This window comes from Oncorhynchus keta, chromosome 24, assembly GCF_023373465.1.
Source record: "Oncorhynchus keta strain PuntledgeMale-10-30-2019 chromosome 24, Oket_V2, whole genome shotgun sequence".
Lineage (NCBI taxonomy): Eukaryota > Metazoa > Chordata > Actinopteri > Salmoniformes > Salmonidae > Oncorhynchus > Oncorhynchus keta.
This window is the reverse complement of record NC_068444.1, coordinates 35832083-35845278: the sequence shown is the minus strand read 5'-3', so window position 1 is coordinate 35845278 and position 13196 is coordinate 35832083. Positions and strand designations below refer to the sequence as shown.

Here is a 13196-nt window from a genome sequence, read left to right as displayed (position 1 = left end):
TCAGACTTGCTAACTGGTTGAAGTTGTACACGTGCCATTGTACACGTGCCACGTTCAACCAGTTAGCAAGTCGAACATTTCAGAGTTTCCAAGTTCCGACTAGCATGTGAACACGGCATCTAACCTGAATCCTGGGTCACACAGGAAGTTACAGCATGCCGTGTCACATCATGATGATGTCAGAGGTTCTAAACCAATCACTGCAGCGTGTACAGGTGACCGAGTGATACAGAGAACAGGGTCGTGACTTGTCTTCAAGCTTATTGAATAAGACCATGTACAACAAACAGACATTTGTTGGAATGTTTTGGGCTGAGACAAAACAAAGTTGATGAATAATAATTTAATTGCCATTACATATGTATTATATTAATACACTCAAAAACATGACACTTGATATAATTTCCAATGAATTGATAAAAGGAAACTCCTGTATCAGAGCAGGTTTGACACGACCGGAGAGAAGCCATCAGTCCAGGTATTAAAACTAAAAGTAGTCTCGGATTTGGTGTGTGGAACAGTACTGGCCACTTATTGCAGAGGGTTATAGGATCTGTACAATAGGGAGGGCTCCATCACACACACACACACACACACACACACACACACACACACACACACACACACACACACACACACACACACACACACACACACACACACACACACACACACACACGAGAGAGCTGGAAAGAGTAAGAACCTTTTGACTGTATCTCTGCTACGAGAGATTTAGGCAGGGTCAAAGCAAGCCTGCTACACAATAAAGCGGTCATTTCTCGTGCCCACCTTCCTTCCCCTTTCCCTCCTTTTCTTTCTCACTCCTCCCCTTCTTTCTCTGGTTATACTGGTGGCCTGTCAGAAGACTATCAGACGGAGGTCTGCTTGTAGTTCTTGGTGTCCAGAACCTTCTTCCCACACATGGCACAGATCCCTAAGAGAGAGTGAGAGAAAAAGGGGGAGAGAAGGGAGATTGTGAACATTATTACAACTTCACTGAATGACAATTTGCTTCTTAGAGAGTGTTGTGGAAATATTGAATCAAATATTTGTCAGATACCGCAACTTGTAAATTCAAATCGACTTTATTACAAAGTAACAGAAGCCGAGCAATTCCATGGAACAAGTTCATTTTCTTGTTACATTCAAGCTTTATAGGTTTCCAACTTCAAATAACACACATGGTCATTCCCCTCTATGTAGATGATTAACTCCCCTTGGCCTTGAGCCACCATTATCTTCCTGTCCCAATAATTGTTTGTTAATGCCCACATCTGCTCAGTTTAGATTATATTGGTGGCGGCGCCATTATATTGGTGGCGGTGTTAATACAAATAAATAATACATTTATTGCATACATACTTTCTTAATATAACTTATTTTCTAATATTACTTGATTAGTACAAACATATGTTCTTATTACAGATACATGGCTTTTGGTGCCTATATTAATTAAGGTACGCATTTTTTGCTTCAGTTCTGTTTTTAAATATCTAGTGATTAACTCCATGTTGACCCAGTCTGTACACTCCCATGGATTCTGCTTCCGTTCTGTTTTTACATGTCCAATGGTTAACTCTTTGTTTATCCAGCTCTGTCCATTCACCTGAGCTCAGCCTTTATCCTGCTTACACATGTCTATTAATTAACTCTATGTTTTCTGTCTCAATACTTCTGGGAAAACAGTCTAGATACTGCAGCATCAAACATTGTCATGAATTTTCACCTACAAGAGCAACCAAAATGGCAGACAAGATGGGGTGTGTAGTTGTGATGCGCGGGTCAGCTGTTTGTTCATCCACACCGCCCGACTATATGTGATAAACTGAAAATCTGAGGTCCGCCCCCGACCCTAAACCGCAAATATAGAAAATGCGCTGTACAGTCAGAGATGCGCTAACTATTTTTTGACAGGGGGTGCAGGTTGTTGATTTTTTAAAGCCCAATTAAAGACACGATTCTGCTTATAATTTCCGGCATTTTGGTAGGTTATTTGTTAGTCAACTTGTTTAGATACATGCAGCTTCTCATCTGTAATTACTTGTTGCCCTAGAAGACTAAATAAACCCTTGCTCACCAGAAAATGTCATAAATCGATAGAATGAATGCATCAATCTAGTTAGATTTTTAATGCATCTAGTTGACATTGGTAACGTTCGCTTTCATCTCTGCTTCTCTCCTGCAGCAAAGGCATTTAGGGAACGGGGAGAAAATGCAAAAATGGGAATGATTTTGTGTGTAAAATTGACAAATGACATCAGTTTGACTGGTTTTAATAGAATTAAAGCTGTGAAAACAACCCAACATGTTTCTGATAAGATTTCCCTTCAGCTTGGATGCATATTTTATCAGCTTTTACGATGCTGATAAAGATAGCACCTTTACAGACGGTCCCTAATCGCGCATTCATTCTCTCAAGATGCTGTAAGAAATATATAATACTTCTGCAGGAGTTAGTATTATAATAGGCTATGTGAGAGGTTATAGACCTACAGTCAGTGTCCAGATTTCAGTGAGGACTACTATTCCATTTAACCCATCTGAACTTTTCAGTTATATTGATGTCCCATATTTGAAGTCCCTGTCGAATATCTATAGCGCCTCACAATCAACATATTTCCCAAACATTAGGCTACTGTTCTGGCCCTCCCTTCTCTTTATTTTCAACTCTCCATTTTGCAGCTTTTCTCTTATTGAATTAAACTACGACATTGACCTTTTTGTCTCAGTGGATCGACTTTAATTTTTTCTGCCCAAGTTCCCAAAAGCATTTGGTGTGTATTTGGCAAGTGTACGGTTAGTGCGTAAGCCTAATTCAGGGCCTAACGCCTGATAAATATAATTAGAATAAAAACCTCAATGTAGCCTATAGAATTGTACAAGTATACATTTTTATTTTAATTTTACCTTTATTTAACTAGGCAAGTCAGTTAAGAACAAATTCTTATTGTCAATGACGGCCTAGGAACAGTGGCTTAACTGCCTGTTCAAGGGCAGAACGACAGATTTGTACCTTGTCAGCTCGGGGATTTGAACTTGCAACCTTCCGGTTACTAGTCCAACACTCTGACCACTAGGCTACCCTGCCACCGCATTTATGGATTTTTAATGCATTGTTTTCTCTTTATACATCGCGCCCACCCTTCATCCACACAATATTTTATGACCCCAAACCAGCTCGACCCGCACATATAACCCTGGGGGCTGCAGGTTATGAGTAAACCCACGCATCACTAGTGTGTAGGCAGATATAGTACCTTTCTTGTAGGCACAGCCCTGGCAGTAGTGAGATCCTGATTGGTGAACAGAGCTCTTGCAGATTCGGCAGATGCCAAAGCCCGACTTTCCTGATTTTCCTGGCTTCCCATAAGGATCAAACCTGTTGACAGAATCCTATTATCGTAACATAACCATCATCTGACCATATACAACATCAGCTGTCTTACCTAGCCTTCTTAGATGTCAGAACCTTGTTCTCATTCAGCTTCCGCCCACCGCTCTCTACAAACATAATACAGTATACTGTTGTGAATACATAGTTGTGAATAGTTTGATACTATGTGTAATACACAATTCTGTATCTATAATATGAGTCCTATAGTACCTGTAGTGTTCCTTGCTCCATCCTTCCAGGTGTCTGGAGTTATCACCCTGCCCAGCTTCTTCTCACCTGAGATAGAAAGAGAAGCAATAGAGGCCGAGGGTGAAGAAAGAGAGAAGGAAAGGTCCGAAATAGGAGTAGATGTTGAAAGATGGGGAGAGATGAGAGATAGGAATTCATTGTTAGCTGCAGGACTCACACAAACACTTCCCGTTCGGTCTGTGATACACAATAGGGCATGTTAACTCGGTAACGTTAGACTAAACAACAAAACAAGCCTTCTGCAACACAACAGTTAGCTGAGATAAACACAATTAGGCAGCTAGCCAGTTAACGTTAGTTATCTTCTTATAACTTCTAATTATCCAGAACTTACTTACAATTGTCGCAAACCATAGTTTCTTTGTTTTGTACAACACTTTTTGCTAACACCACTAATAAACTGGACCTAAATGTGTAGCTAGTCAGTTGTAAACTTCCTGTTTCCGTTTTCAACCTCTGGGGCCTCAGAACCTGATTGGTTGGTTTCGCAGGAGTGGTAAACCGTTATTGGTTGACAAATATGTCAGTCAATGTAAGCGTCTGACCTTGCGCGGCTGAATGTTTACGGAAGGGAGTCTGATGAATGACCACCACAATATCGGTGTGAAATCTTGAAAAACAGCCACGCAGGCCTCAAATTGACTTGTCTCATTTAGAATAGTAAACTCCTGTATTATTTCGAAGGATACAGCTAGCTAGGCTACAAAGGCCGTAGCTAGCTAGACAGCAAAACTTGACTCAACGTCATATCTCAGTACGAGGAAGGGGTTCTCAAGGTAGGCTATTCAGACTATCCACCGGACTGGAGCTGCAGTAGTTGGTTTTGTGCTAAAAAAAAATAGCTGTTGGGTTATTGCGAGGGGTTTTAGTGGTTCAGACTATTATGATGATGATTAACAATGCATCCAGCCTGGTCTGGCATATTTATATATTTTAGTAATTTAGCAGACCCTCTTATCCAGAGCGACTTACAGAAGCAATTAGGGTTAAGTGCCTTGCTCAAGGGTACATTAACATATTTTTCACCTAGTTGGCTCGATGATTTAAGCTAGCAACCTTTCGGTTACTGGCCCAAAGTGCTTAAGCACTAGACTACCTGAGTGTCTGTATCTGCTAACCATGCCTTTTATAGCACAGTCAGGTGGTAGTGCACTTGCCCTGTAACTGGGGTTGCTGGTTCAAACCCTGCTATGGCTTTTCCTCTCAAATACAGCAACAGGATACTATATTTCCGATTTCAGTACAGGTAGTCCTGACCAGACCTCTCTCCAGCACCATGTGGGATGAGGAGATCAGACATATGGCGTCCAGCCACGCCATCATGGCATCGGGGGTATTTATGGCGACAGTGGTGCCGGCGGTGCTAGTGCCGGGTTTCTCTGTGTATGGGACACACCTGCTGTGGCAGTACTCTGTTGCCGGGGTTGTCGCTGTGGTCAACATCTCCCTGTTCTGGCTGCTGGGGGTCAGCCCCCCTACCAAGAAACACACTATCACCTACAAGGTACACACACAGTCACCTAAAGAAACAGAAACACACACACTCACCTACAAGGCATACTCACTATGAAGATATGATCAGTTTATACGAGAACTGAATGGTATGAGGTGATCATCCCCCCCCCCCAGGTGTCTAGGTTGGTGCGTTCCTGTCTCTACTTGCTCCTCTCCTGTCTGTTCTTCCACACTGTAGTGGTCCTGTATGGAGCACCGTTACTGGAGTGAGTTCTGCCAAGACAGTGTGTCTCCACCTGCCAATATTGAGTGTGTCAGATTGTGTTGTAAGTCGTTGTGTTGAAAGTCTTTGGAAGTCTTTGTTTCTGAGTCTTTCACTGTGTTTGTGTGTTAGGTCTGCGTTGGAGACGTTCTCTCTGGCGGTGTTGTTGACCAGTCTAACTACTCTGAGGTGTGTGTGTGTCCTCGGGCCCAACGTCCAAGCCTGGATAAGAGTCTTCAGCCGACATGGGTACTACCTCTATCTACGTCTACCTCTGTCTCTCTTGGTCTCTCTTTAAGTCTCGCATTTCTGTATTCTCTTATTCTCTCTCACATTCTAGTCAAACTCTCTCTCCAACTACTTCTTTATCTTCTCTCTCTCTTGCTCTCTCTCTCTGACAGAGACAGTATGTCTGTACTGTATGTCCACTGATAGACAGTCTCTACCACTATGTCACAAGCTTCACAATGTCGATTGTGTGTGTGTGTGTGTGTGTGTGTGTGTGTGTGTGTGTGTGTGTGTGTGTGTGTGTGTGTGTGTGTGTGTGTGTGTGTGTGTGTGTGTGTGTGTGTGTGTGTGTGTGTGTGTGTAAAAAAAATGTGTAAATGTATACTTGTGTGATTTGTTTTAGGGCCATGTCAGTGTGGGACACTTCTCTACAGATGGTGGTCGGCTGCAGTGTTGTGGGAGCCTGGCTGGGAGCCTTCCCTATCCCTTTGGACTGGGACCGACCCTGGCAGGTCAGATCACACACACACACACACACAGAGAAAGGCAATGAGTAGAGCTGACACGACTCCTTACTTTGTATATCAGTAAGCCCTGTTTGTTCTACACAATATATTTATATCACAACGTTGTTTCCTGTAGGTGTGGCCTGTGTCCTGCAGTCTGGGTGGAGTGATTGGTTACCTGACTGGGCTAGTCGTCGCCCCCGCCTGGATACACTGGCACCGGAAACACCTCACCTACAAGAGCAAGTGATGGACAGGGAGGGAGGGAGTGTGGGTGGGTGTGAGAGAGTATGTATGTATGTATGTATATTGTATTATTTTATTTATTTTAACTAGGCAAGTCAGTTAAGAATAAATTCTTATTTACAAAGACGACCTACCAAAAGGCAAAAAGCCTCCTGCGGGGACGGGGGCCCGTGATACATTTAAAAAAAAAAAACAGTATAAATAATAATAAATATAAACAAAACACTACATAAAGAGAGGCCTAAGACAACAACATAGCAAGGCATCAACACATGACAACACAACATGGTAGCAACACAACATGGTAGCAGCACAAAACATGGTACAAACATTATTGGGCACAGTCAACAGCACAAAGGTCAAGAAGGTAGAGACAACAATACATCACACAAAGCAGCCACAACTGTCAGTAAGAGTGTCCATGACTGAGTCTTTGAATGAAGAGATTGAGATAACTGTCCAGTTTGAGTGTTTGTTGCAGCTCGTTCCAGTCGCTCGCTGCAGCGAACTGAAAAGAGGAGCGACCCAGGGATGTGTGTGCTTTGGGGACTTTTAATAGAATGTGACTGGCAGAACGGGTATTGTATGTGGATGATGAGGGCTGCAGCAGTTATCTCAGATAGGGGGAGTGAGGCCTAAGAGGGTTTTATAAATTAGCATCAACCAGTGGGTCTTGCGACTGGTATACAGAGATGACCACTTTACAGAGGAGTATCGAGTGCAGTGATGTGTCCTATAAGGAGCATTGGTGGCAAATCTGATGGCCGAATGATAAAGAATGTCTAGCTGCTCGAGAGCACCCTTACCTGTTGATCTATAAATTATGTCTCCGTAATCTAGCATGGGTCGGATGGTCATTTGAATCAGGGTTAGTTTGGCAGCTGGGGTGAAAGAGGAGCAATTACGATAGAGGAAACTAAGTCTATATTTAACTTTAGCCTGCAGCTTTGATATGTACTGAGAGATGGACAGTGCACCGTCTATCCATACAAGTACTATGTATGTGTAGTGTATGTATGTGTATTGTATGTATGTGCATTGTATATTGGGGTGAAAGAGTGATATTGTATGTGTGTGTATTGTATATGTGTATTGTGTATGGAAGTGTGTATTGTATATATGTGCATGCTTGTTATGTCACTCCTCCAGGCTGCTGTTCAATTATCCTAGTAGTATTCCTGCTGTATTCCTTTGGCATCTGAATATGTGTTGGGCTGTTGGTGGACAGGCCCTCTCCTGTAAAATATGATGTTGCCATGTAAAAATATTCCAGATTTCCACTTTTTTTGACAAATAAAGTCTTAGTTTCTTTTTATTCCTCTGATTGTTTTTCCGTATAGGCTTCTAATAGGGTTTTTACAGACAGAAACCACAGAGCTGTACTGCCACAGCTGTGCATTTCACACACACACACACACACACACACACACACACACACACACACACACACACACACACACACACACACACACACACACACACACACACACACACACACACACACACACACACACACACACACACACACACACTGCCACTATACCATGAATTCCAAGGAACTGGCTGTAGATCTCTGAGATAGAAATTGTTTTATAACCATCCCCAGATATATGCCTCATCACAATTTTCCAAGAGCACAGTGTTCTCCATCATTGGGAAATGGAATGGCCCCGCCAAAGCTCAGACTTGAATCGCATTGAAAATCTGTGGAAAGATTGCTGTTCACCACCACTCCCCAGCTAACTTAAGAGGTTGATAAAATCTGCCGATTATGATTGCTGTCAAAGGTGCTTCTATGATTTGTTTAGCACAGCAACGTCGAATGAATGTAATTATTATAATTAACGACTTGGTCAAAACATGAGAAATTAACTTAACGACCAGCCCGCTTGGGTAGCAACTTAAGAACCCAAAAATCAATTTACTAATTTAAAATGTTCGGAAAACAGGACCTCCGATTTGACACACTGAACTCTATCTGAGAAGTAGTTGGTGAACCAGGCGAGGTAGTCATTTAAAAAACCAATGCTATTGAGTCCAGTGTTGCCAACTCCTCAGTAAGGAAAGTAGAATTACTATTGGCTGTCCTAGAAATCGTGAAATGACATCATCGCATAATTGGCCATGTGCATGTAATTGTGATGGACGCTGTAGGAGAGAGAGAAACAACATCATGGGAGAGACAACAAGTGAGTAAAAACACCCTAAATATGTTTAGAACTACAAATGAACTTTCTTCTGTCGATTCTTTTTTTATTTTTATGGCACAATTCCAACCCTCCTTTATCCGGGCTTGGGATGGAAAAAGTTTAGTTTTATTAATTTGGTTTGGTTTTTAACCTTATGGTCCACTTAGGAGCCCACAACAAGTCACAGTAAAACATGAACATTTTTAACCATATTTTTTTCCCGTATACAATCTACATTAACAATCTAAATGGACCGAAAAGAGACAATAGAAAAAACTGTCAATGGCAATGTGAGAAAATTATGGTAACTAGTCTGGCCCTAGTTCGGGTTAATTGTTTTTTAATGTAAGACAGGGTGGGATCAGCCAGCGGCGGCTTCCCGCATGCGCAATTCATTTGCAGTCTGGACACGGAGGGGTGGACATCTGCTCTGACTGCAGCTGGGAGGGATTTCTGCACGAGGACTGGGCCGCCTGTGAGTGCTTTGGGACAGGGTGGGGCTCCCGGCAGCACTCGCTGCTCGTTGAGAAGACTGAGAAGGATACATGCTTTCACGTTAGTTAGCTAGTTAGCTGGCTCGCTTCTGATGGAGGTTCCGGTTATAAAGTATAAAAATAGCAGATCCGTACCACATTGGGTGAGGTGGGTTGCAGGAAAGTATATTTAGTTCACAGATGGAAAGTGAGATGAAAATATATATGAAAAATAACAAGGAAACAGACTATTTACAATGGACAAGATGGGACAAGACAAACACGTCTGACTGCTACGCCATCTTGGACATGATCATTTAAACTAATCAACTCATAATTAAGATATCGGTGTATCATCATGTGTGTTGGTGTTGGCCTGTAGACCTGAATGTTCTGGATATACTTCCACCCATTCTATCTGAAGCAGTCATACTGCTTACAAATCCAATCATCCTACCTAATGATTAGCCTTTCACATCATGGTTTTGTTACATCTATCCAATCACACACTTTACCAACAGAACATCCCTGGTCATCCCTACTGCCTCTGATCTGGCAGACTCACGAAACACACATGCTTCGTTTGTAAATTATGTCTGAATGTTAGTGTGCCCCTGGCTATCAGAAATTTAAAAGACAAGAACTATGATGCTGTCTGGTTTGCTTAATATAAGGAATTTGAAATGGTTTATACTTTTACTTTACATTTTTGACTCAAGTATATTTTAGCAATTACATTTACCTTTGATACTTAAATACATTTTAAACCAAATACTGTGAAGATTGTATCCCCCATATATATAACATTCTATTGGTTGCAATAATTTTGTATAGTAATTTAAATTGAAAATGTATTTAGTCATTTAGGTATTTAGTCAGCCACCAATTGTGCAAGTTCTCCCACTTAAAAAGACAGAACAAATAATACAACAAATATTGTGGTTAAACTCAAATATACTACTAATTGATTTAGAAAAAACATTTTTTGAATAATAAAAAAAAAGGTATAATTTTAGTGAATGATATCATAAATAGGACTGGTGGAGTTATGTCACATATACAGCTAACACAGACATGTCTGTGTTAGCTGTATGTGTGACATAACTCCACCAGTCCTATTTATGATATCATTCACCAAAATTATACCTTTAAAAAAAATATATATTCAAAAAATATGTTTTTAAAAAAAAAAATCAATATATATTCGAAAAATGTTTTTTTTTTTTAAATCAATTAGTAGTATATTTGAGTTTAACCACAATATTTGTTGTATTATTTGTTCTGTCTTTTCAGGTGGATTAAACTGAAAGTGCAACCAACTTTCTAAGGCTTGTTTAAAAAATAACAATATTTTGGAGATTATTTACTTTTCAAACAACCGAAAGTGAGCAGGTGTAATCTGAATAAAGGGGAAAAGGCCCTTCTTGAACATAGGATGAGACATTCTTACCAATTTACTAGAGAACCAGTTTTGATTTAAGTATAACTTTTGTATGACTGATGCCTTTAGTGAGAGGTCTAATGCTTTAATATTTAATCATTTCTGCCCTCCAAATTCATATTCGTTATATACATAGGCCCTTTTCATTTTGTCTGGTTTGCCGTTCCAAATCAAATTGAATATTTTTGGTTCATATAATTTAAAAAGCAGGTCACTGGGTGTAGGCAAAACCATAAGCAATTAGATAAACTGTGATATGACTAAAGACTTAATCAGGGTTATTTTTCCACAAATAGACAGGTATTTTCATTTCCATGGTAGCAAGATCTTATCTATTTTTGCTAACTTCCTATAAAAATTATTGGAGTGAGATCATTTCTTTCTTTTGGGATTTGTATACCGAGTGTGTCCACATCTCCGTCATACCATTTAATTGGTAAACTACATGGTAATGTAAAAATTAGTTGTTTTTTTGTGATCCAATACATAATATAATTTATCATTTGGTTTTAATCCAGAGAGGATAGCAAAAGTATCTAGATCCTCTGAGGCCGTGGAGAGATTCTAACTGTGTTTATTAAAGAAAGCATGAATCATTAGCGTACAATGGCACCTTAGTTTTTAAGCCACGGATTTCTAATCCCTTAATATTATTGTTTGATCTAATTTTAACAGCTAACATTTAGATTGCAATAATAAATAGATATGCCGATAGTGGACAACCTTGTTTTACTCCTCTTGATAGTTTAAAACTTTCTGAGATGTAGCCATTATTTACTATTTTACACCTAGGGTTACTATACATAATTTTAACACATTTTATAAGAGATTCCCCAAAATTTAAATATTCTAGGCATTTATATATAAACTCCAGTCGTACTTTATCAAAAGCCTTTTCAAAATCAGCTATGAAAACCACGCCTGGTGTCCCCAATATTTTATGGTATTCTATTGTTTCCAGTACTTGTCTTATATTATCTCCAATGTATCGTCCATGTAAAAAACCTGTCTGATTAGGATGAATAATATCTGACAATACTTTTTTAATTCTATGCGCCAAGCATTTTGCTAGGATTTTTGCATCACAACACTGAAGCACGTTGTTAGCTAATCCAAGTTTATCATTTTAAAAGGCTAATTGATCATTAGAAAACCCTTTTGCAATTTTGTTAGCACAGCTGAAAACTGTTGTTCCAGTTAAAGAAGCAATAAAACTGGCCTTCTTTAGACTAGTTGAGGATCTGAAGCATCAGCATTTGTGGGTTTGATTACAGGCTCAAAATGGCCAGAAACAAAGACATTTCCTTCTGAAACTCATCAATCTATTCTTGTTCTGAAAAATGAAGGCTATTCCATGTGGGAAATTGCCAAGAAACTGAAGATCTTGTACTACTCCCTTCACAGAACAGAGCAAACTGGCTATAACCAGAATAAAGAGTGGGAGGTCCCGGTGCACAACTGAGCAAGAGGAAAAGTACATTGGAGTGTATAGTTTGAGAAACAGACACCTTACATTTCCTCCACTGGCAGCTTCATTAAATAGTGCCCGCAAAACACCATTCTCAATGTCAACAGTGAAGAGGCGTCTCTGGAATGCTGGCCCTAATGAATACAGTCATGTGTCGTAACTCTGCAATTCATTCGAAAGACACTCTGGGAAATATGCAAATAAGGCTTTACACTAAGCAGTGTGTTAATTTAACACTGAAAAGTGTGGACCCATACACACTGGACTAGTGTTAAATGTAACACTCAGTGTGGATTTAACTCTGTGTGGCTCCCTGATGAGAAAAAAACAAACATTCATTACTGTAATAACATTCATGACTGTAGTTTTAGTCCTCACGTGATTACGTGAGTGAGACAGAGAGATTATTCATAAGGAGGGAGTGAATAGTAATAGAGATATATGGGTGGTGCTAATTGTTGCAGCAGCTCTTACCTCCCCAAGTATCTACGCCTGCTTCAGACTGGGTGGGGACAGCAGTAGTTGACAGACAGTTTAAACAGCTCAGTCTGACGACGACAGAGGAAGATACCTGGTCCTGCTCTTCTACCACCTGGACCTGTAAGTCTTACCACTGGCCTGCTGGTTTCAGCTCATCTCCTCGAGACGAAGTGAAGCCAGAGTCCCAGATAACATTTATGAAAGTTGAGGTGTAATTGTGCTTCGATAATTCCCTGTCTCCATACTCTTTTTCAATTGTTTTTATTGAATCGTGTCAACGGCAGTACAATTAATAAGAAGCAGTAGTTTTTGTTGTTATGTCTCCGTTTATAAATAGTTTGGTTCCATTTTGTATAATAAAGCATTTGCCTTTTTTTTCATAATGTTACTAAGTCGTTTTTTTTTGTGTGATAACAGAATTAACTGCAGATGTGATTAGCTTGTTTTTAAAGCATACAAACGGACAGGCAGAGCAGGGATTTTGTATTATGTTTATTGAGGTGGATATGTGCATGTCCTACAGACTATTCTACTATAAATGCTAACGATATTCATAGAATAAAAACAAACGGAACATTCCACAAGGTCTAATGATATTGCTTTGGAAATCATCTAGACAGTTACAAAGTGAGAAAAGACGTTCTGTAAGATCACTTTAAAAGTTACTCCAAAAGCTCATGTGGTATCCCTAAAGAGTGAGGTAACAAAATGTAAATAAAAAAACGAGTACCGGGAGCCTGGGTTGTAATCATTAGCGCACTGCGCACACCGTAGCAAACTAGCAAAAACATTTGCAAAGGAAACT

At 40.0% G+C, this 13196-nt stretch overlaps 2 protein-coding genes across 3 annotated transcripts; one reads left to right on the top strand and one right to left on the bottom strand.

Annotated features, from left to right (window-relative positions):
- Window positions 1-323: 323 nt before the first annotated feature.
- On the bottom strand, window positions 324-4102 carry LOC118357455 (cysteine-rich PDZ-binding protein-like). The gene is made up of 5 exons (XM_035734559.2): window positions 3982-4102; window positions 3605-3670; window positions 3447-3501; window positions 3258-3379; window positions 324-934 (listed from the first exon to the last, which is right to left on the bottom strand). The coding sequence occupies exons 1-5, from the start codon at window positions 3995-3997 to the stop codon at window positions 870-872; spliced, it is 324 nt and encodes a 107-aa protein (XP_035590452.1). The 5' UTR covers window positions 3998-4102; the 3' UTR covers window positions 324-869.
- An 85-nt stretch (window positions 4103-4187) lies between these two features.
- Window positions 4188-7655, top strand: LOC118402653 (phosphatidylinositol-glycan biosynthesis class F protein-like). 2 transcript variants are annotated; one of them, XM_035800827.2, is made up of 6 exons: window positions 4188-4419; window positions 4890-5147; window positions 5273-5364; window positions 5493-5609; window positions 5992-6100; window positions 6231-7655. In XM_035800827.2, the coding sequence occupies exons 2-6, from the start codon at window positions 4920-4922 to the stop codon at window positions 6342-6344; spliced, it is 660 nt and encodes a 219-aa protein (XP_035656720.1). In that variant the 5' UTR covers window positions 4188-4419; window positions 4890-4919; the 3' UTR covers window positions 6345-7655. The 2 variants fall into 2 exon arrangements, with proteins under 2 accessions (XP_035656720.1, XP_035656718.1); XM_035800825.2 differs by having other exon boundaries at window positions 4885-5147.
- Window positions 7656-13196: the final 5541 nt, after the last annotated feature.